The sequence below is a fragment of the Hippoglossus hippoglossus genome, chromosome 6 (assembly GCF_009819705.1).
Source record: "Hippoglossus hippoglossus isolate fHipHip1 chromosome 6, fHipHip1.pri, whole genome shotgun sequence".
NCBI classification, from domain to species: domain Eukaryota; kingdom Metazoa; phylum Chordata; class Actinopteri; order Pleuronectiformes; family Pleuronectidae; genus Hippoglossus; species Hippoglossus hippoglossus.
The window spans coordinates 15,972,678-15,993,153 of NC_047156.1; the positions used below are offsets into that span (position 1 = coordinate 15,972,678).

The 20,476-nt window shown below is 40.8% G+C and overlaps 1 protein-coding gene across 1 annotated transcript; it reads left to right on the forward strand.

The window, feature by feature from the left end:
- The first annotated feature begins 9,275 nt into the window (after window positions 1-9,275).
- LOC117763603 (transcription factor 12-like) lies at window positions 9,276-20,458 on the forward strand. Its single transcript, XM_034588843.1, has 13 exons — window positions 9,276-9,460; window positions 12,185-12,284; window positions 13,170-13,312; window positions 13,404-13,527; window positions 13,613-13,683; window positions 14,060-14,156; window positions 14,278-14,351; window positions 15,384-15,560; window positions 16,323-16,434; window positions 16,545-16,689; window positions 18,554-18,783; window positions 19,057-19,225; window positions 19,473-20,458. Exons 1-12 carry the CDS (start codon window positions 9,392-9,394, stop codon window positions 19,191-19,193), a joined length of 1,479 nt encoding a protein of 492 aa, XP_034444734.1. The 5' UTR covers window positions 9,276-9,391; the 3' UTR covers window positions 19,194-19,225; window positions 19,473-20,458.
- Window positions 20,459-20,476: the final 18 nt, after the last annotated feature.

The following is a 20,476-nucleotide window of genomic DNA, read 5'->3' on the forward strand; positions in this document are numbered from 1 at the left end:
ATCTGAGACTCATTTGGTGGAAGGAAAATAAGCTGAGTGGGTGAATGGTAAAGAGAGCAGATATAAACAAAACGCTCACTTGCATCACACCAGTAAAACTGCCATTAATCACATATTACACACACGTCCTGATCATTTGATACTAATTAGTGATTTGAACATATTGGTAATCGATAATGAGCCACACTCTCTCTTTATGTGATTGAAAATGTGGAATAATCAGAAGAATGAAGTCACCAGGTCAAGAAAAACAAGACCTATACAAATGCTTTGATCATGACCTATTGTGTGCTGCCATCTGTTGATGAAAACAGGAAATGATCCTCCACTGCTCCATGATGGCTCAGGTCCTGATGATGCAGGACAGCAAGAGACTGAAGGTGTGTGTGAACCTCTTTATAGACAGTCTGTGGTTTGAACCTGAGCTGTGCCTTCACTGACTCAGAGATAAGTAGAGCAGGAACATAAAAGGAATTATAGAAATGTGTTTTTACTTTTTATTTTTTTGCACAATCACAAATTGCTCTGCTCTAATTCAGTTTGTGCAAATGTTTATTTAAGGTCTGCTTTTTCTGTTTGTCCTCTGCAGCGACTAAACCTTTTTTCCCTCCATTTTGCAGAATGTGATGATGATGGGGACACAAGAAGGGAGCTGCACCGATACGCCTTTTAAACCACCAGAAAGCTTTTTAAAGCGTTAATGCAGATATTTGTCTCAGTATATTTTAAAATACATATTAGCATTTGCGGTCAAGGTTGTTAACAGCGCAGGAAACAACAGGAACTTGTTGCATGTCATATAACAGCTTGGATGCCCAGATCCTTTCAGTGCTGCAGACCAAGGAAATGGTTAATATGAATTCAAATTTGATTAAAAGTCAAATAAAATGTATACAAATGAATGAAGCCTACTGACTTAATGAAGCCTACTGACTGCACTGATGATATTGTTCTTGTAGCTGAGACAGAAAAAGGCCTGAGGAGTATATCAGCGTGTGTAGGGTTCGTGTTAAATAGGTTTTGTGGTTGTTAACCTTCTCCTATCAGACATTTCCGGACCAAGTATATGATAAGAAACATGTTTGATTTACATTTTGGTTTGAGCTTTTTAACAAACCTGGACCGTCATAAATTTATGAAGATGTTCCCCCTTAAAAACCCAAATGAAAACTGGACTGTGACTGCTGCTTGCTTCTTTGAAAAAGTTTTAATCAGGATTATTAATTAACTTCCACGTGTTGTTTAATCCAAGTCATTCAGTCTGTTACAAAAAGCTGAAGCTTGTATTTGAATTTAAATCCAGCTCCTCTTTCTGTGTGAAACTGAAATTTGTGGAATCTCCCTTTTTACCTGATGTTGACTGTGGAGATGTGTTTTATACAAACGCCTCAGCAGCTCATTGTCTTCGCAAGCTTTTATCACTGAGCTTGAAGAGATGAGTGTGGAGCAGCACAGGGGCTGACAGCTGCAGACATGGTGACCCACAGTCTGCTGGAGTGGTGCCACGGTGTTCTTATGACCTGTAGGGTCACACCTTTCAGACAGCCAGAGGAAGTGCTGTGGTCAGGATCCTGAAAACTGTGTGAGGCTACCACTGCACTTCTCCCAGTACTGCCTAGAAGTCTTTTACATATTCACAGCAGTACCAGGAGGATGTTACGGTGTTAGACCACATTAGAAGAGAGCCTGGGGATGACAACACCGTTAGCGCAGCATATCAACATTTTATTTATTGGCAACATGGCTCTTTAGCCCAGGGAAACCGTCTTGCCATCCCCAGCTGCTGTATTTGTCCCCCTGGAAGCTTCATACAGTCCCACAAGTATGCACACACCTGCATATAGGTGCATAAGGATATAATTAGGGTTATTATTATTACTTCTTTTTTAAGCAATTGTTTTTCAATTACTATTTTTACACATTTGCTTTGCAATTATTTATTTTTTAATGAATATATTCATATTTCCCACCATAAATATGTGTTCAATTGAGTTTCCACTTGAAATAATGAAAAGTGCAATAATAAAAGGGACATTAAACAGATTTGCTGTATTTATATTATATATATATATATTATATACATAAACTGATTTCCTTACACAGGTTGGTGTGCTTGAGAGGCACCGTGATTCAGCTTTGCTCTACAAGGATGAAAAGTGATTTCCCATCTGGATCATTCCACATCACCAGCTGCATGGATTAGTGGTCTTGTTGACAACAGTTACAATACTTATTAATATAGTATTTGACATTTTTATCCAGTTTTGCAAAAGCAATGCTAATATGAGTATGACTTACAGGGTTTGTATTCCACAAGAAAGAAAATAAAAACTGTTTTACCTAGACTAGTCTCCTGACCAGTGATGTAGATGGTGCAGGTGAGGAGGGCACCAGTCCTCGTCCTCTGGGCTCATCTGGACGAAGGCTCCTCCTGCTCTGTAACAATGTAAATGTTACTATAACAGCATCAGCCTGAATACACACATTGTATTTCTGGTGCATAGTAATAAAACAGATTGAATTTAAATTGATGTGGCAAATGACCTGTTCAACAGAAAACTGGAGACTTCAGCGTCAGAAACTCTTTGTCTCTCAATAGTTTTCCACCCTGGAGACAACAGTGTTTCTCCTCGTTTCTGTCTCATGTCCAAGAGGGACAAACAAATAAGGAGAGATGTGTAGAATAGAGCTGGGAGCTGTTTCCCTCTTAAAGAATCACATCTCGCCATCAGAGGATCTGTGATAAGGGAGACGTGAGGAATAAATATGATCTATTTTATAAAAAATATATACTAAAGTAAATTTATTGCTGCAGAATATGATAATAATGATATAATATAAATATAATGGGATTCAAATTGCATATTCATTTATCATATAAAGGCCAATTAAGCCTGTTCAGTTTGTCATTAGTGATGAAAACTATAAAATGATGTAAAACAGAAACCAGGTGATGTAAAGTTCCAGGATTAGATCATGATCCAGTTGTTGTACAGTGTGTGAAGGTGTGTTATGTGAACAGCGTCTGAAACTGTGAAACATTTTTTCATACACTTAAAAGGCAAATCAATTTTGTATTATTATATAATATAATTGACAGGCAAATCATTTGATTATTATTATATTATTAAATTCTTTGCTCAAACAGTGAGATAATCCTGATAATGTCCCCCTCTCTCCACAGTGCATCACACACATCCATCAGGCCTTGTCATTCACTGACTTGTTAACGACACCGGAGGTGAGGAGCACTGACACTTCATCTAAATCTCAAGAAAAAATGTTGTTTCCTTGTTAGTCATTGTTTTCTCACTCTATTTTTGACCTGTGGTTGCTGGCTATTCTGCACTGATTTATTTCACTGTCAATCTCCTGTCACTTCTGATTTGGGCTGGAAGGTCTCATCTCAGCAGTCTTTGCCCTTGTTCATTCCTCCAGATGTTAAGATGTACCGAGGAGTCCTGCTGAAGAGGCTGCAGACTCTGTGCTGCTATGCTCCACTAACAGTGTATCTGTGTAGGTCGGACACAGAACTAAATATTACTTCTCAATATCTCACATTACGCTGTTCCCTGCTTATCAAACACATGGCATTAGATTTTGTTAAAATTTTCAAACTCAGGTTTTTTTAAAAGAACATATTGAAACAAATAGAAATATATAAGAATGAGACTGATAAGGATCATTCAGAGGTTGTTTCATCGATGTTTGTCTGTTTATCTTGTCTGTCTGTTTGTCTGTTTTCAAATTTGCTTTTTTAACTGTTTCCTATTGTTTGACTTCAATCTTTTAATTCTGAACTTGTAAAGCAGCTTGTAACTGTGTTTTGAAAGGTGCCATATAAATAAAGTTTATTATTATTATATGTCGGCAGGATTACGCAATAACTAGAGAACCAGTTTTGTGCGTTCTTCAACATTTTCATTAATCACTCAGAAAACAATTCATGGATCTTGATGAAAAAAATCAGACATGTTTTGGGGGACTGATATTTATGAGTGTGTGCAATTGGGTTTGGCTCCAAATAAAAAACTAGATCTAGTGAATTTACATGTGGTTTCATAAGGGGACTATTGGGCCTTGGTGGAGGTTTGCAACAAACCATTCTAGTTTGTTGTTTGGTTTGATTTTGAGCAAGATTACACAAAAAAATACAAAAGTGATCTCTGCCAAACAAAAATAATTTAGTTCTGGGGCAGATTTGAGCTCATTTAGATCAGCAAACGACTTCCCATTGTCTTTTCTGCTGTAAGAACTAAACAATCATGTGTAGGATTGTTTGACCTTGGCAGAGGTATACACTCTACTGAGTTTCAGATTTTTATTTCATTTCATTTCATCTAAAGAACCTAATTAACAGTGATCAGGTCACACATGAGACTGACAGTGACCAAAACACACCCTCCTCCTCCTCATAGGTGCTCCTGAATGTGGGACAGCGAGGTCACTGTGGTGCAGAGGTCGCCGAGTCTGGCTCGCACGTGCACCGTTTAGCCACAGCCGATCCAATCCTCTTACGCTACCCCCCTACTTCTTCTTCCTTCAGCACTCAGGCCAGACTATAAGATCAGCTCACTGCATGCAGGTCTTATCCTGAAGCAGTAGATCCTCAGAGTCACGTCAGCAGGTATCAAACACCGCACACAACCCACTTACCTCTGGACACATAGGCCACAGGAGAGTAGAGTAGGCCTGTTTGGTTTTGAGATGCATTCACTGACCCTCTGTGTGAATAGAATATCAGCAATGAATTATGTATAGCAACTAGATTAGAAATTAAAAACTGGCAAACCAACAATTGGTTGTTTTGTTATTTCCTGACATCCATCGACAGTTATTCTTCATGATGTCACCAGTGCTCACTGGTACTGCAGGAGGCGTTTCTCAGTGGGCTCGGCTGTTACAGGAATAGGACGACTTCTGAACAACAACATTTGCAACACACATGGATTCATTTTATTTTATTTTCTGATGTGGTCATCCTGTTTGTTCATGCCTGGCTGGGGAATTCCCTGATTAGTTATTTCAATGTTACTATCTTTGTACAAATAGGCTTTTAAATTGTTAAATCACACTAAACACTAAAATTGTTTGTTTCAGCTGTTAAAATGTTAGAAATGACAATTTTTTCATCAATATCTGACGGGATTTTGAAGATAATATAGTTCTAAATTGATTTTTAGGCAAAACTAATTATCTGAATGTATCAGACTGAGCTTTGGGAAATTAAATTATATTTCTTTATACTCTTTTCTGACATTTTATAGATAGTTAAGAACAGTTACTCAACAAAACAATCTCCAATGACTGAAGATAGACTAGAAAACAGGAAACAGGAAAAAATCATCAAATATGATTTCCCATAGCCAAGGATGATGTGTTCAAATCGTTTGTGTTGACCAAAGAACAACAAAAAAAACACAATATGTTCAGTATTTCATCATATATGAAGAAAAAAAGCAGCAGATCTTTACATTTTGTTGTATGTTTTTATTTTCCGACCTTTTATAGACAGTTATTAACAGTTACTATAGAAAACGATCAACAGATTAATCAATAATACTAAGAAATACTTAAAATCATTGAGGAAGTGTCACGTTCATGTAGCAGCAGTTATAAGGTGTCATATATAAGTGTACGTCAAGGATCCAGTGTGTCTGCAGTGCAGGTCTTCTATTCAGTCCTTTCAGCCTTTAAATGCAGTTATCAGGTTCCCCTGTAATTTTGAAACATGGGAGTCCCTGGCTCTGACGTCACTCGCACAGCATATCCCAGGCCGGGCTCTTATTGCAGATTTTATGCTGTATGTGTGTGTGTGTGTGTGTGTGTGTGTGTGTGTGTGTGTGTGTGTGTGTGTGTGTGTGTGTGTGTGTGTGTGTGTGTGTGTGTGTGTGTGTGTGTGTTTTCCCTCCCTTTTTTTTCTTGGCATCCTGTGGAAGAGCGGATGGGAAATTCTGATGTCATCAACCTTGGCACAGCGGGACGGAGGAGCATGCAGGCCCTCAGGGTGCCACGATCAGTGCCCGTGTATTTGTGCCCCGTAGATGGTGAAATAGATGGTGTGGTGCTGCCCGCCTGTGCTGCACCTGCGTCCCAGCATGCTGATTGATCAGTTTGGTCATGTGGAATGTCACCATCTGCTCCCCAGTCCCACTCACCCCTTCTTGTGTGAATGCCAATCACTGGCAGGAAGATAGTTATTTAAGCCATGTCAAATCAGGCGCATGACGATGAGGAATATGCCAACAGCACTTCAGATGTGTGTCGAAGGCATCGTATGCACAACAGCACAACACACAATAAAAGCACAACCATGACTTAGGCTGCGAAGAGGTTCTGGTTTTGTTCTTATTGGTCTCTCACGGCAATACAGATTTTCTTTTCGCCCCCATGCAGGATATAATCAGATTTTGCGCACCTCAAAACATTTTATTCCACAAAAATTGAATTTGATAACCAAGGATTGCAATGATGGTGTGATTACGTGAATGTGTTTTTATTTATTTGCATATAAACGTTCCTGATTTTATTTTGAGCTCGACTCCTTATTTATTTATGCTCCATCCCCTTCAGTTCAGCTCCTTTTTTTTGTCCTCTTAATGGCCAGCGGCGTATCAGGGGGCCATCAGCAGCGACATTCTTCATTGTAGAGCGCCATAACCAATGACATTTCAACCATGGGAAAATAAAGATATGCAAATTTGAACTCATTAACATTTGCATTACCTGTTTGAATAATCGCACTCCTGACAAGACTGCAATTAACTAAGATTGATGCAAAGTTCAGGGTTAGGGAACTGTATATATTTGCTCTTGGATCATTTAGCCAAGATGTGTGCGTGTGTGGGTGTGTGTTATGTACGCTTAGTGTGTCAGATAGGAGAACTGATCTCTGTCAGCAGAAAAGGTCATTCAGTAGCCACTGATGTTCCTCGATTATTTGTAATATATACATATATTTATATATATATATTCAGATAAATAATTTCTTTTTAATATTCAGCTTAAGACAATTAAACATGTCAGTTTTTCCCAAAGTAGGGGGTAGGGTAGGGGTTGTGAAACACAGATAAGGGGTTGCAAGATGGCAAATTCAATTTAAAAACTATTTAAAAAAACATATTTTAGCATTGTTACTAAAAGTGAAAGACATTGTGTTTAAGTTTAAAATAAAGCTATGAAAATCACAAAATGTGTTATTCTGATTTTCTTCATCCCCACATACTGTGATTATGACAAATTAATTACCGCAACACTGGAAACATTGTGACATGTGCATGTAGTTGATTTATATTTTTTGGGGGGGATAATGGTGGTCCCAAATGTCTGGTACAGTTATTTTAAGTCTTAGGGGCTGAACGGTTATGGAACCCCTGCTCTAAATAACCAACATCTTTAATCAAACAACATCTAAAAATCTATTACTAAAAAAAAGCAATCGGACACTGTTGATCGTTATGGAGATGAGGAGACTGACCTCCTAACCCAGTTAACAGTAGCGTGAATAGTCAGGATTAGACTCAGAGTTTAAGGAAGCTGCGTGTTCACAGTTCACCTTCACGCTGATTGAAACCAGTTGACAGCAGTTTGTTTCTCTTTCAGATCAGTTTATCAGAGCCACTGTAAACACTAATCTCCTACTTACAGCCATGCTTCCCTGGCAGTGTCTTATTTTGGGCCATCACTTATTCAAATGTGAAACAAACAGTCAAAATCACCTCTATGAACATGTGTTGACTATTTCAAACTGTGCATTGAAAGTCACACGCAGCCTCTGCAAACGTTTTCTCGGAGACTCTGAATTGAAATAGATGCGTTGGAAAGAGTCCAAGATGGCCGCAGTGCACCCAGTCCCCTGTAGCTTCAGAGTAAACACTGGAGGGTTAGTAAGACAATGTGTTTAAGATAAATACTTTGCAGCTGCCTCGCTGGGAGTTATTTGATTGGATTCTTGTGAGGTGTCTCCAGGACAACGTGCCGTGCCAGGACAGCGCGCCAAGTGCATTGCTTTTGTCCCGCTTCTCTTGATGTACTGTACAGATGATGGTACACAAGAAATGTGCGCCAACTCCTTGCATTGTTTACACTAGTGCAGCACCCGTCCTACTTCAGGATTATTCCTTTTATATTAGTGAGTCCCCCTCAAATAGTTCTACAACATACTGGCACTTTTTATTGTTTTATGCGTTGTATGCACATGCTCTTTATAAACAGTCTATGGGGCAGAGTGAAGTTAGAAAACTCTGTGTTCATCCTTCCTGGTTTATCTGCAGTGAAGATTTTAAAAAAATGACACTGAATTTGCTTTATTACTGTTCCTGTGTGTGGTTTATAAACACATTTGATTGATTAACTTAATTTGTGCTTTCCCAGGACAACGAAGAATACACGTGCCGACTGTGAAGCCGATAAGATGAACGGATCGTGAGATATTCGATCCACAGACAGACAGACGGCCGTTTGTGAGTATCTCAATGTGAAACGTTTAACCAGTTGACTTTTCTGGAGTCAGTTCCTGAGGCTATAATTGAGAAAGTATAAATGCAAGTGGTTCATCTGCACATGCACTATTAGGTCACTGCAGCACTGGCATGGCAAACAGTGATTTGACCACAAACAGGAAGGAGTTTGACTGCCATCCATTAACAGCTCACCCAGACAGTCTGCTGTATAAATAACCTTTGACCCAGCCTCTGGAGGAGCTCGCCACACGTGCCTACAAACTAAAGACTTTGCTTCTATTTGTGAATGTAGGTCAGACATGGGTGTGGTATCCCCATGTTTACTGGAAACCTTTACCTGCCTAACAGGAGCTAATCTCCATGACTTCACCACCACGTCCGGAGGAGGCATCTCTGAGCGGGCTCACTTATGATTTCACACTAACGTGGGATGTCACAGGAGTGGGATGACACCTGAACAACAACAACAACAACAACTACAACATTTATTTATTTATTTTTCTGGTGTGGTCAAGCCTGGGTGGGGAATTCCCTAAATACCACAAGTTTACAATTATTTTCATGTTACCATTTTTTTTTTTTTTAACAAACAGGATTTTAAATTGAAAACTCCCACTTTCCCCTAAACATTATAAATATATCTCTAATGTACAGATTTGTCTCTGATTAAATTAAAGAAAACGGATCCTCGTGATATTATGGACCAGGCTTCTTGTGAGTACAATAATAGCATCATCTCCTGGCCACCCCTCTCTGCTGCCTGGAATGGTCCAGCCCTGATTTGCATAAGTTGTCTGCGGGTAGCTGCATGACCAGCAGGGGTGGGTTAGTGCATGTGGACCATATACACATGAGTAGAGACACGGACAGAGGAGCTGTGTGTGGACTGTACTGTGAGCCTGGAGTCTTGCACTGAACCAGACAGAGTTATGTACTGTGCTCATCCTGCCTCTGGCACAGGCAACAACTCCCAGATGTATTGCTACAACATGAAACCAGTGAGTACATCCCTTATATGTATATTTACATATTTAGTTTTATTTTCCAGAGGCTGCAGGACACTGTCAGTGTGTGTGGTGATGCTGTTGAAATGGTCCAGTCTGATGTTGTGTGTGTGTTTATTGTGTTGATTTCCATGATTCTTCACTAGTTTCCAGATTAATTTGTTCACAGTGGTTCAACTATGTGTTTTCTGACAAATGTGATGTACAAAATGTTTTAAGAAATGCATCTGCATGTGCAACCAGTGTAAAAGTTATAGGTATTATAATTTAACATTTTGTCACATGGTTATACCTGTAGTGAGGCTCTTCAGACTGTCGGGCTGTGCAGAACATACGACATAAGAGATAACAGATTGTTTTGTGTGTGTGTTCTTGTACTTATATCTTTGTGAGGACCATTTTAAGCGTAGACCCTGCAGAGTGAGGACCTTTTTGGAAAGTGAGGACATTTTGACCGGTCCTCACTTTTTCAATGGACTGTTTGAGGGTTAAAACTTGGTTTTAGGGTTAGGGTTAGGTTAGGTTAGGGTAATGGTTAGGGTTAGGCATTTAGTTTGGATGTTTAAGGTTAGGGTTAGGGTGTATGTAATTTATTATGTCCTCACTAAGAGGTACAAACATATCTGTGTGTGTGTGTGTGTGTGTGTGTGTGTGTGTGTGTGTGTGTGTGTGTGTGTGTGTGTGTGTGTGTGTGTGTGTGTGTGTGTGTGTGTGTGTGTGTGTGTGTGTGAGACAGTGGGAGAGAGAGCTTTATGTTTTAAACGTGTCATGTATATATATTGTGCTGAATGTATGATGATGAGTTGTGTATATGGCTTACTCTTGTGTAAACTTCAGTGTTTGCACCTTACAGGAGTTAATGTGAAACTGCAAGAGTTTGTGTAACTGTTATAAGGTTAAAAACCTTAGTTTGTCTCAAGATTTTATTTTATACGCTCATTTATTTCCTGAACAACCTCATTTCATCCAGTGTTTGTCTTGGAGTTAATTTATGAATCACAGTTATTCTCAAGTCACACCACCCCAAACCACAACACCCACAACAACCTCATAATTCAGCCAGATCAAACTACAAGTCCTCCCTCACTTGTGGTTTCACGTCTGACAAACTCATGTTAAAATGCACCAGCCAGGCTCGTGCTTCCTGTTAGTCCGGGCACCATGTAGTCAGGCCTCGCAGCAGAAAACATCTTGACATGAAGCAGATTGCTGCTATTTCTATTTGATTTAACCCTGCTATGTCGGAGCGGTCCCTCCACCACTGCAGCCATTATCAAAGGCAGCTTTGATCTCTGTGAGACTAACCATATCCAGACATCGTGGATCACAGAGGCAGAAAATTGGTTGCATGTGGCTGGAGTTGGCCGTGGTGGAGCACAGCATAGGCCCTGAATAGCAAGTTGATATTTCACTCTTCTAGCATCATAATGCTGAGTATGTTTACAAAGGGAAAACAGTGTAGTTGTCTGTATAGACAAATTTACAAGTGTATTTAGTTTAAAATAACTTTGTGAATTCAAGGTCACATGTTCAAAATTATAATTTCATGCCGTTATTAAGGTTTCATTCTATTTCAATTCTCTTTTAGTTGCACAAGTTGCTGGAAAAAAAAGTCCCTTATCATTTGTGATGCCATGATTGATGGTTCTTAAATCAATGCTATGCTAAAAGAGGATGCCATGGTGACGGCCCCTCTCCAGCGGGGGCCAGAGAGGGCGTGCTGGGGCGGGGGTGTGACCATTATTAACGGGTCGCCTGCTATGCTGATGGTAAGGAGGACAATTGGCTTTATCCTCCGCCATATGCTGCCCATGGCGGCTCAGACGGGCCCAGTGTCGGCAGGGGCTCCTCTGTTTGGCCTAGCCCACAATCACCATGGGACTCATGCCAGCCAGGGTCATGGCTGCATGTGTGTGTGTGTGTTTGTGTGCTTAAGTACGTGTGTCTTTGTGTGTGCATATGCGTGCGTGTGTGCGAGAGAGAGAGAGAGCCTGTGAGTGTGCTTGCACGAGCATACTCAAGAGAGTCTTTAATAGCCTGCTCTACAGAAGTTGTCGTCCGGGTAACTGACACCCCATTGATGCTGCGCAGGGAGGTTTATTTTCATTTCCTGGGGCACATCAAAGCAGTCGAGGGAGGTGCAGGTGCAGCCCAGACCTCTTGGTGTGTTTGAGTGAGCGAGCATGTGTTGGTGGGTTTCGTGTGCATATGTGCAGTTTGGAGCGCATCGCCTACACGTAAAAAGAAAAAGAAAACAAATAAGCTGAAGGTGTCTTTAGTCGAATCCTTTGATCTGTTTATTTTGTTTCCTGCAGGAGAGAACATCAGGGTGAGCCTCAGTTCTCTGTTTTGGTTTCTCTCAGAGGGCGAAGCGTGAGGAGGCCTGTAATTCAATTTTATTTGGGAGGGAATTGTATCCCAGTCTTCTGAAGCCAGCCGAACCTGATCATGATTAGGGCAGGGATTTCTCATGCTGAATGGTTCCTAAATCCGGATGAGGAGGTGCATGGATCTGCAGCTTATGGATTATCGCAATAGCTCTAAGTGTGCATCAGCTCTCTGCTTTGTTTTCGTAATACTGTTGCTCCAGCCCGCGCTCAGAGCACTCACGTGTTTATGTCACTAAGTCAGTTTGAGTCATACAGATACGTTAGAAAATGTTTGATTACACATCATTTTTTTCCAACACTGCCTTAAATATACGTTTTTTCTTTTTAGGTGTATGGGCAGTCTCCCACTAATGACGACATCAACCAGAACTTACCTTCACATCCATCCAACAAGATGTCCACCAACGTGTTCGCAAGCACCTTCTTTGGTGAGAATCCAAAATGGACACGATTATCCATCAGCCCTTCTAAAGCAGGGACAATCTGTCATCAAGACTTTGCTCCGTGTAAAGTTCATTTAAACCCGTTGTCTCTTTACAAATACAGTTTTCAGGGAAAGCTGCTCTGATGTCTAAATACACAACAGTAAAATGTTCCAATTGTGGGTTTTCTCTTATTTATTTTAATTTTTCCTCCAGTAGGTCATGTAATCCTAATAAAGATATACAAAAATTCAGGACATAAGAAATAAATACCCATGATACCAAACACTTTACAACATGATAAATATAAACTAAATGCTACAATCAACATGATAACATGCTTATAATCAAAATGCTAACATGCTTATGCTACGTGTAGCTTGTTAAATATATCAGTTTAGCATTTTAGCATGCTTACATTGGCTAATTAGCCATAAATAACAAGTAATTCTTGGGCCGATGGGACTGTTTTGACCTGATGGTGGCACTGTAGGAAAAGTGATTTCCTGAAGGAACGTAAATATATTTACCAAGTTCATTACAGTTACAGTCGAGAGCATAGACTCTATATGAAGATGGATGACATGACAGCTCCCCAAAAGTGAAGCCAAATAATCTTAATTGCCCCCTGGTGACTGGCTGCAGTATAGGTCATAAACCCTGCCTTAGCAGATGGGACGTGGATCAAACTAAAAAGTAATAAAACAAATCAAATAAATATTTCTCAAGTAGAACATATTTCTGAACAAGTGGTAAATACAAACATTAGCTTAATTCAACAAGTGAAACTTTGTGATGGGACTTAATTGTTGGCTGTGGAGCTTCATGGCTGCACTGGCTGCTTGAGATGCTGTTCCAGTGCAGGCAATAACATATCGTTATGCATTTTAGAGGGGACGAGCAATTCGCCCGACATCTGGAATGCTGTAAACGGGCTGAACCAGCAGGGCTATGAAGGTGCACTGGGAGCAGCCACAAGCCACCAAACACAGCCGGGGAGCTACAGCAGCCTGCAGCCACCACACAGTCACCTGGTGAGATTTACATCCAGGACCTTGGATGTTGACAGCACAGCATTTTCTGTCGTCCCCTGTGTATTTAACTGTGGGTTTGCTTATGGTTCAGGACTACACCTCACATTCAGTGATGGCTGCTGATATGAACAGGGGTCTTCCACCCATGTCCACATTTCACCGCAACAATACGGCACCACGCACCCCATCCATCAACACCTCAGAGAATTCAACAGGTGAGGAAATAATCTCCGTTGCTTGTTTCAGCTCAGGTTTGACTGTTTATTCTTCTGCTTTATGATGATTGTTTTTCTTCTCCAGCCTCAGGGAGCCAGGGAAACGGATCAGGAGGGTCACAGACAGGCGCTACCTTGGGCAAAGCTCTGGCCTCTGTAAGTATGCACCACCTCGGTCCCATTAGGCCGACTCATCCACGCCTTGTTATGTTCAAACAGTCAGACCAGTGCATAAAACCAAGCCTGTGAGAGTCCCAGTAGTATAATGCAAACAGGAAGCACTGCCACTAGCAGACGAGTGCATATTAACGAAGGGCTACTTTTGTCCTACCGGACTTTTTATTAGCCGGTGACTTGTAAAATGACCAGAATTGATGAGTTTAGCTCAGGTTACGATCCCGCTCCAGAGGCTGTGGCAGCAGCTGTAAAACCTTACGCGGAAATGACAAGTTGTGCTTTTAAAATGATGCATGACCTGGTCCTGCCCCTCCCCCCTCTCTCTCTCTCTCTCCCTCCCTGTTTCCCCCACCAGATTTATTCCCCTGATCACACCAGCAGCAGCTTCCCCTCCAGCTCGTCCACACCAGTGAGGAGTCCATCTCCACTGCCCAACACAGCTGAACCTGCAGGTAAACAGGAGTGACGGAAGCAGCCGGAGGTGCTGCTCCGAGTGTAATAAAGTTTATTTTTATTTTGTGTATCTCAGCCTCTTCATGCTCTATTTTTGTTTTGTTTTTTTTCTCCTGCCAGGTTCTAACATGTGGCCCAGGAGTTCAGTCCAAGCACCAGTGTCACCTCATTATGAGTCTTCACTTATATCGATGGTACAGACCTCATTTCATACAACAAAACAATCCAACATACACATATATATGTATATGTATATTTAAATGCACTAGCATGTGTACACATTTAAAAAATGGACCACAAAATACTAATATAACAAGTTTATTAATAACAGATAAATTATAGATTATTATACCAGTTCATCACATTAAGTTAAGATTGTGGACTGAAATTTACTGATAAAGAAATTATATTTCCACATTTTGCCCATAGTCAAATTTTTCATCTTTCAGAGAGAAGACCCATGTTATTCTCAATTCTGTCCAGCAAATATTGTGACCAATATCTTACCAATACTATTTAATTATATATTTACAACTAGAATGACACTAGAGCACATACCTTCGCCGAGGCCCAATAGATAAATAAAGTTCCTGGATCTACCCCTGATCCGGATCCACACCTAAATTTAATGGCTTCTTCCCTGACCCATACCAATTAAGTTTTGTATTTTTCTGTAATCATGCTTACAAACAAACAAACAAACAAACAAACAAACAAACAAACAGAGAGGGGTGAAAACATAACCTCCTTGGCGATGTTAATAATATATAATATTTGCTTATCATACCTGTTCAGAGAACAGAGACTGAAAAATGTTTGTACATTACTGGAGGGATATTTCCCTATTTTAAAAGATATGATTATTTGCTGCCTTGCAGAGTGAACATCCAAGCCACTGTCCTTTCTGTCCAGCAGTTAGCTTAGCCCATGATAGGCCATATAAGAGGAAACAGCCAAAATTACAATGTCCAATAATAATAATCAGCACCTGTAAATCTCACTAATAGACTTGTTGTGTTATGTTGAGGTTAAACAGGTGTTTATGTGCAGGGCTGGTTGCCTGGCATAGACCTTAGATGAATACAGCTGCTTATTTTTGAGAGAATAATTTGTGCAGCTACAATTGAAAACAAAATATCCCATTTTTACTGATGGGATATTAAAAACTTTGCCCTTACCTTACCCCCCCTTTGCCATTTTGACCTTCTGTCTCCCGGTGTTTGCAGTCTCAGGTGGAGGACCGTCTGGACAGACTCGACGATGTGATCCACGTTCTGAGGAACCACGCCGTGGGCCCCACGTCCGGTCTGCCTGCCGACATCCACGCCCTGCTGAACCAGAACCACCACAGCCACCCGGGCTCCGCCAACGCTCTGAACACCACCTGTCACACTCAAGCCATGGTGAACAAGCATTACTATGAAGTATTTAAGAAAGGACAGGGCAGTGTGTATGGAAATCCCTTGTTGTGTGTGTGTGTGTGTGTGGACAGTATACATGCTGGTATTCAGTTTCAGGAATTTTCCGCCCGCTATGTTTTTCCTCAGGTTGTTGTCCTTGAAATAGGAAACTGAGCACAATGGCAGAGCGCTGTGATGCGGCGCCCTTGTATGGAGCGTGTGCGGCGTAATTCCGTGTGGGGTGATGGGGGACGCCTGCATCGTGCATTCACATTATAGCATGTTTCCCTTTCAGCCGACCAAGGGGATTTTAGCCCAGCTGGAGTGGAAGTATATGCAGGGGAAAGGGGTTTTTAGTCTAATCCTTTGGGGGAGGGGGGTATTAAATTCTCTCACTTTTATATATTTTTTTTCTAAATGATGTGACCAGGAGTGAATCGTTCCTGAAAAGAATTAGGGAGTATATGTGGTAGTTTTAAGGGAAAGATTAAGATTGTCTGAGATTAAATTAATTCTGCAGAGCGAGAGATCTACTCAGGGTTACGTCGGAAATGAGAGGGCAGATGTTGGTTTTGTGACTTGTTTGTCGTTGGTTGGATGTAAGAGTTTGTGCACTGTACGCGACTGAGGCCGCCTCGCTGTCTCAGAAAGATTTACAGAGATGCTGCATCGATCACGTTTAACATTAAGAGAAATTTCACGTGCTCAAGACTCAGGAATACAAACCCTGCCCTTATCTCATCCCGTTCTCTGTGTGTCATAAAGGTCGAAGCTGTCGGCATGAACAACAACCTCTTAGCCTTCCAGGGCCGCACACAAAATGGCCACCCGTACCTGGCCAGGCAGAGGGCCACACTTCAGCCAATGCAAGGTGGAGGTAAAGTCGGATTATTTCCACTCATTGTATCCACTGCTGCAGTCCTGCAACCCTTTGAACTATTAAAAGATTTCACTGTTTGATTTTTATTTCTGTGTGATATTCCACAGGAGGCGTGGGAGTTCAGGGTAATCTGGAGCTGAAGATGGAGAGCAGGGAGAGGGAGGAGATGATGCACACCAGCCACAGCTCCGACAGCCTGAGATCAGACGAGGAGAGCGAACAAAAACAGGGAGAAAACAGCAGCAGGGACAGGTGAATGCTCACAAACACCCGGCTTTACTCTGAGGGGGGAAAAGAACACACACAGGATGCACCTGGTCTGAAAAACCACGTTGTTGTGTAAAATCTGCTGCTCAAAGAAAAAGTCCAAGAAAAGCAAACTGAGATTTATGGCGCTGATTATGCAGAGTCAGGCCTCCCTGCTGACGTGTGGAGCACATGATACTTAAACTGTATTTGTAGGTGTTTTGTGACAAAGAAATGAAGCTAAATCTGTAATTTCTTGAATTTCACACAACCGTTTTAAAAAGAAGAGCCTCCCACTCTGAGGCATGTATTAGTGCCTGCTTGCCGTTCAGTTTCACTCGCTTTAAGTACTGTCAGACCCCCCGGTGTGAAGGGCAGCTGTGTCCACGCCGGTCTATTTAGCTCTGGCTCATATTTCTTCTTCATGTCGCTTGAAGTTGCAGTAAATTAACAGATGAAAGAAAAAGAGGGATAAGAGCAGCTGCTCGGACATACAGTTAATAGTAAAGACATCACGGCAAAGGCTGCTTTACATTATACTGCATTATACATTAGAGGCTGCACTGCTTTACATTATACCACACTGTCCTCAGTCAAAATGAAGAGTTTGCAGTTTTTGCTGCATTTATAATATTTTTAACTACTGCTGCTGATGATTATTATTTTCATTACTGTTAATAATTAATAATAGCTTGCTCTATAAAAATAAAATAATATGCCTTATGTCAACAAATTGCTTATTTTGTCCAAAAACCTGAAGACGTTAAAATTTCAAAGATATAAAGCTATAAAAAAATCGGACTCTTTCAGAGGCAGGAACCAGGCAATGTTATATATACATTTTTTTTTTGCTTGATAAATTAATTGAAATATGAATCACAATCAATTTCATTTTTTACTATTGATTGATGAATTGACTGAAAGAATTGTGACATCAGACGTGATCGTTGTGGATAATTGATGCTGTTTTAGATTCAGTAACACGGTTTGGGTTTGAAATGATCCAGTAGAAGAAGTCGGTCTGATTTAAACCCAGAATGCACTTTTTGAAAATCACAGATTGTCCCAGACTGAACCTCCAGATGTCTGAAGTCTCAGAGGTCACATCAGGACAAACCTCGTCATGACATCAGCTCTGATGTCTGAGTGCATGCTGTCTTTTTATTTAGATCTATAATCTAGTTGAGGGATATCAATGCTGGCATATGTGAATGACCTCCAGCAACAATTGCTTTTATTGAACATTGTTTGTTTTCTATTTTCTATTCAAACCAAATGATTTAATAATTGAAAATATCTATCAATCGAATCGATCAAATTTTATTTGTACAGCCCATATTCACAGATCACAATTTGTCTCAAAGGGCTTAACAAGGTGAGACATCCTCTGTTCTTAACCCTCAACAAGAGGCAGGAACAACTACCAAAAAAACCTTTTAACAGGGGAAAAAGAACGTAGAGACCTCAGAGAGCCACATGTGAGGGATCACCTCTGCCAGGACGCACAGAGGTGCAATAGATGCTGCGTGTAACTGAGCACATCAACACAATAACAGTATTTACAACATTGATCAGAAGATAAAATAAAAAAAAAACGAATTCAATAATAATAATAAATTCTCTCATGGATTGATTATTAATGTGTTGATTTGCAGCTGATTACATGAGCGTGTTCTTTGTCAAGGAACCAATGAGAGCACCAGGTGATCTCAGTAACATGGTGTCAGCTGAGTGACCAGCAGAGGGCAGAGAAATCCACCGTTTAACTTAACACACTTTATGATTATATATTTTTTAAAAGGGAGTTTTTAAAATAGTTTTCACAGTCATGATCATTCTGTTTTGTTCTTGTACCCGCTTGTTGTCGTAGTAATCATGAGGACGAGGACCTGAGCCCCGAGCAGAAGGTCGAACGCGAGCGCGAGAGGAGGATGGCCAACAACGCCCGCGAACGTCTGCGCGTGCGGGACATCAACGAGGCCTTCAAGGAGCTGGGGCACATGTGCCAGCTGCACCTGAAGAGCGAGAAGCCGCAGACCAAACTGCTGGTGCTGCACCAGGCCGTGTCGGTGATCCTGAGCCTGGAGCAACAGGTCAGAGGTCAGTACATCGCTGCTGCAGGAGGGTCGGGAGGCAGGAGAGGCTGCAGGTCCTCTGTGATGAGACGGGGAAAAGTAAAGGAGAGGGTGAAAAAAAATAGGGGGAGAATCGCTGTGAGAAAATTCAAGGTGTTTTCCAGTAATTAAAGTATTTGTGTGTGCATTACACGGGCGTTTGAAATTAATAATATCCTCATCAAACCACACAATGCCTAATTAAAAATTCTGAATTTAGAATTCAAATTCTAACCCTGTTGTTTGTTGAATGCCACAGAGAGGAACCTGAACCCGAAGGCGGCGTGTCTGCGGAGGAGAGAGGAAGAGAAGGCGTCCATGGTGGATCCGCAGTCCATGCATCTCGCTTTTCATCCCAGTATGACCGACCCAGGAAACCTCATGGGCCATCTCTGAGCATCTGATACTAACATCACGTCCAACATCAAGTATTTAACATTCAATTATACACTTTAATATCAGTCAGTCAATCACAATCATATACGGTAGATGTGTAGAGGTGTTTCTTTTGTAAAAATGTTGTTGAAAACTGGTATTAATACGTCCAAACCATAATATCGCTAGTTTTAGAGATATTGAGTGGTAAAATCAAGGATATTTCTATTTGGATATGAAGCATATTTTAACTAAAACTAATTATTGTCCTTTTAATATCTCTGTGTCTTTGGTTTTCAGATGGTGACTGAAGAGCATCTCGGGAGCCTCTCGGGAGCCTCCAGCGTTCCAGAGTGGAGAGGTCGACCTCTCTGATTGTAAAGTGTGATGCAGTCGAACAATCATCTCCTCACTTCCCCCAAACTGACTTCTAACTTTGTGCCTAAACTTTAGACGTAACAGACAAATGCATTGTAAGCTGCAGATGTTTTTTGTACATATTTTGTATATTTATTGATTATCTTCTACGTTTGATTATATCTGAATAGAGGAGACCCGGTAGCGGCAAATGTGTCACCTGCAGTCTTGACTTTTACAGTGCATCACTATTCACCACGTACACTCGAGATTTCCACCGAGCTCAGAGGACCGGCGATACCACAGTGTGTTCAGGCGACGGATTTCATTTGTCCTGTGGTTTGTGTGTGTGCCAGTGTGTGAGTGCTTTTTGTGGGAGTTTGACCATTCTGTGAATGAACAGATCTCCGAGAATGTTCTTTAACGTGCAGGCATCATCCGTTACTTGTATATTTGTTATGAGTTTGTGTTATAGCACTGTTACCAAGGTTACACTCGCTGAAACACTGGTGGACACAACCCTTCTTCTTCTGAGTGTAATCACTGCTCTTCACGTGTAGTCAAAGCTCTTTGCATGTTTGAGTTTTTAAATAGGACATTTTGTTTTTTCTAAGTTATGTAAGTTATCTTTTATACAGATCTTGTGAATTTGTTAATGTCTCTATTTGCTTTTTTTCATTCTGATTTTACAAAACACACTTTTGTGCAGTCTTTTTTTTTTAGATCTAGCCACGTTTCATGCTCTGAGCAATACAGTGTTACAGAATAACTGATGTCTTGTTTGCTTATCACACTGCCGAACAGGTAATAAATAATAATCAAGAATAATCTGAAATACTATCATAACATGTACAGTGTGTACAGTTTGAAGTAGCCAACAGGCATGTGTCAAAATGATAATGTAGCAATAAATGTCTTTTTTTCCCAAATACTTTGAGTCTCTGTGT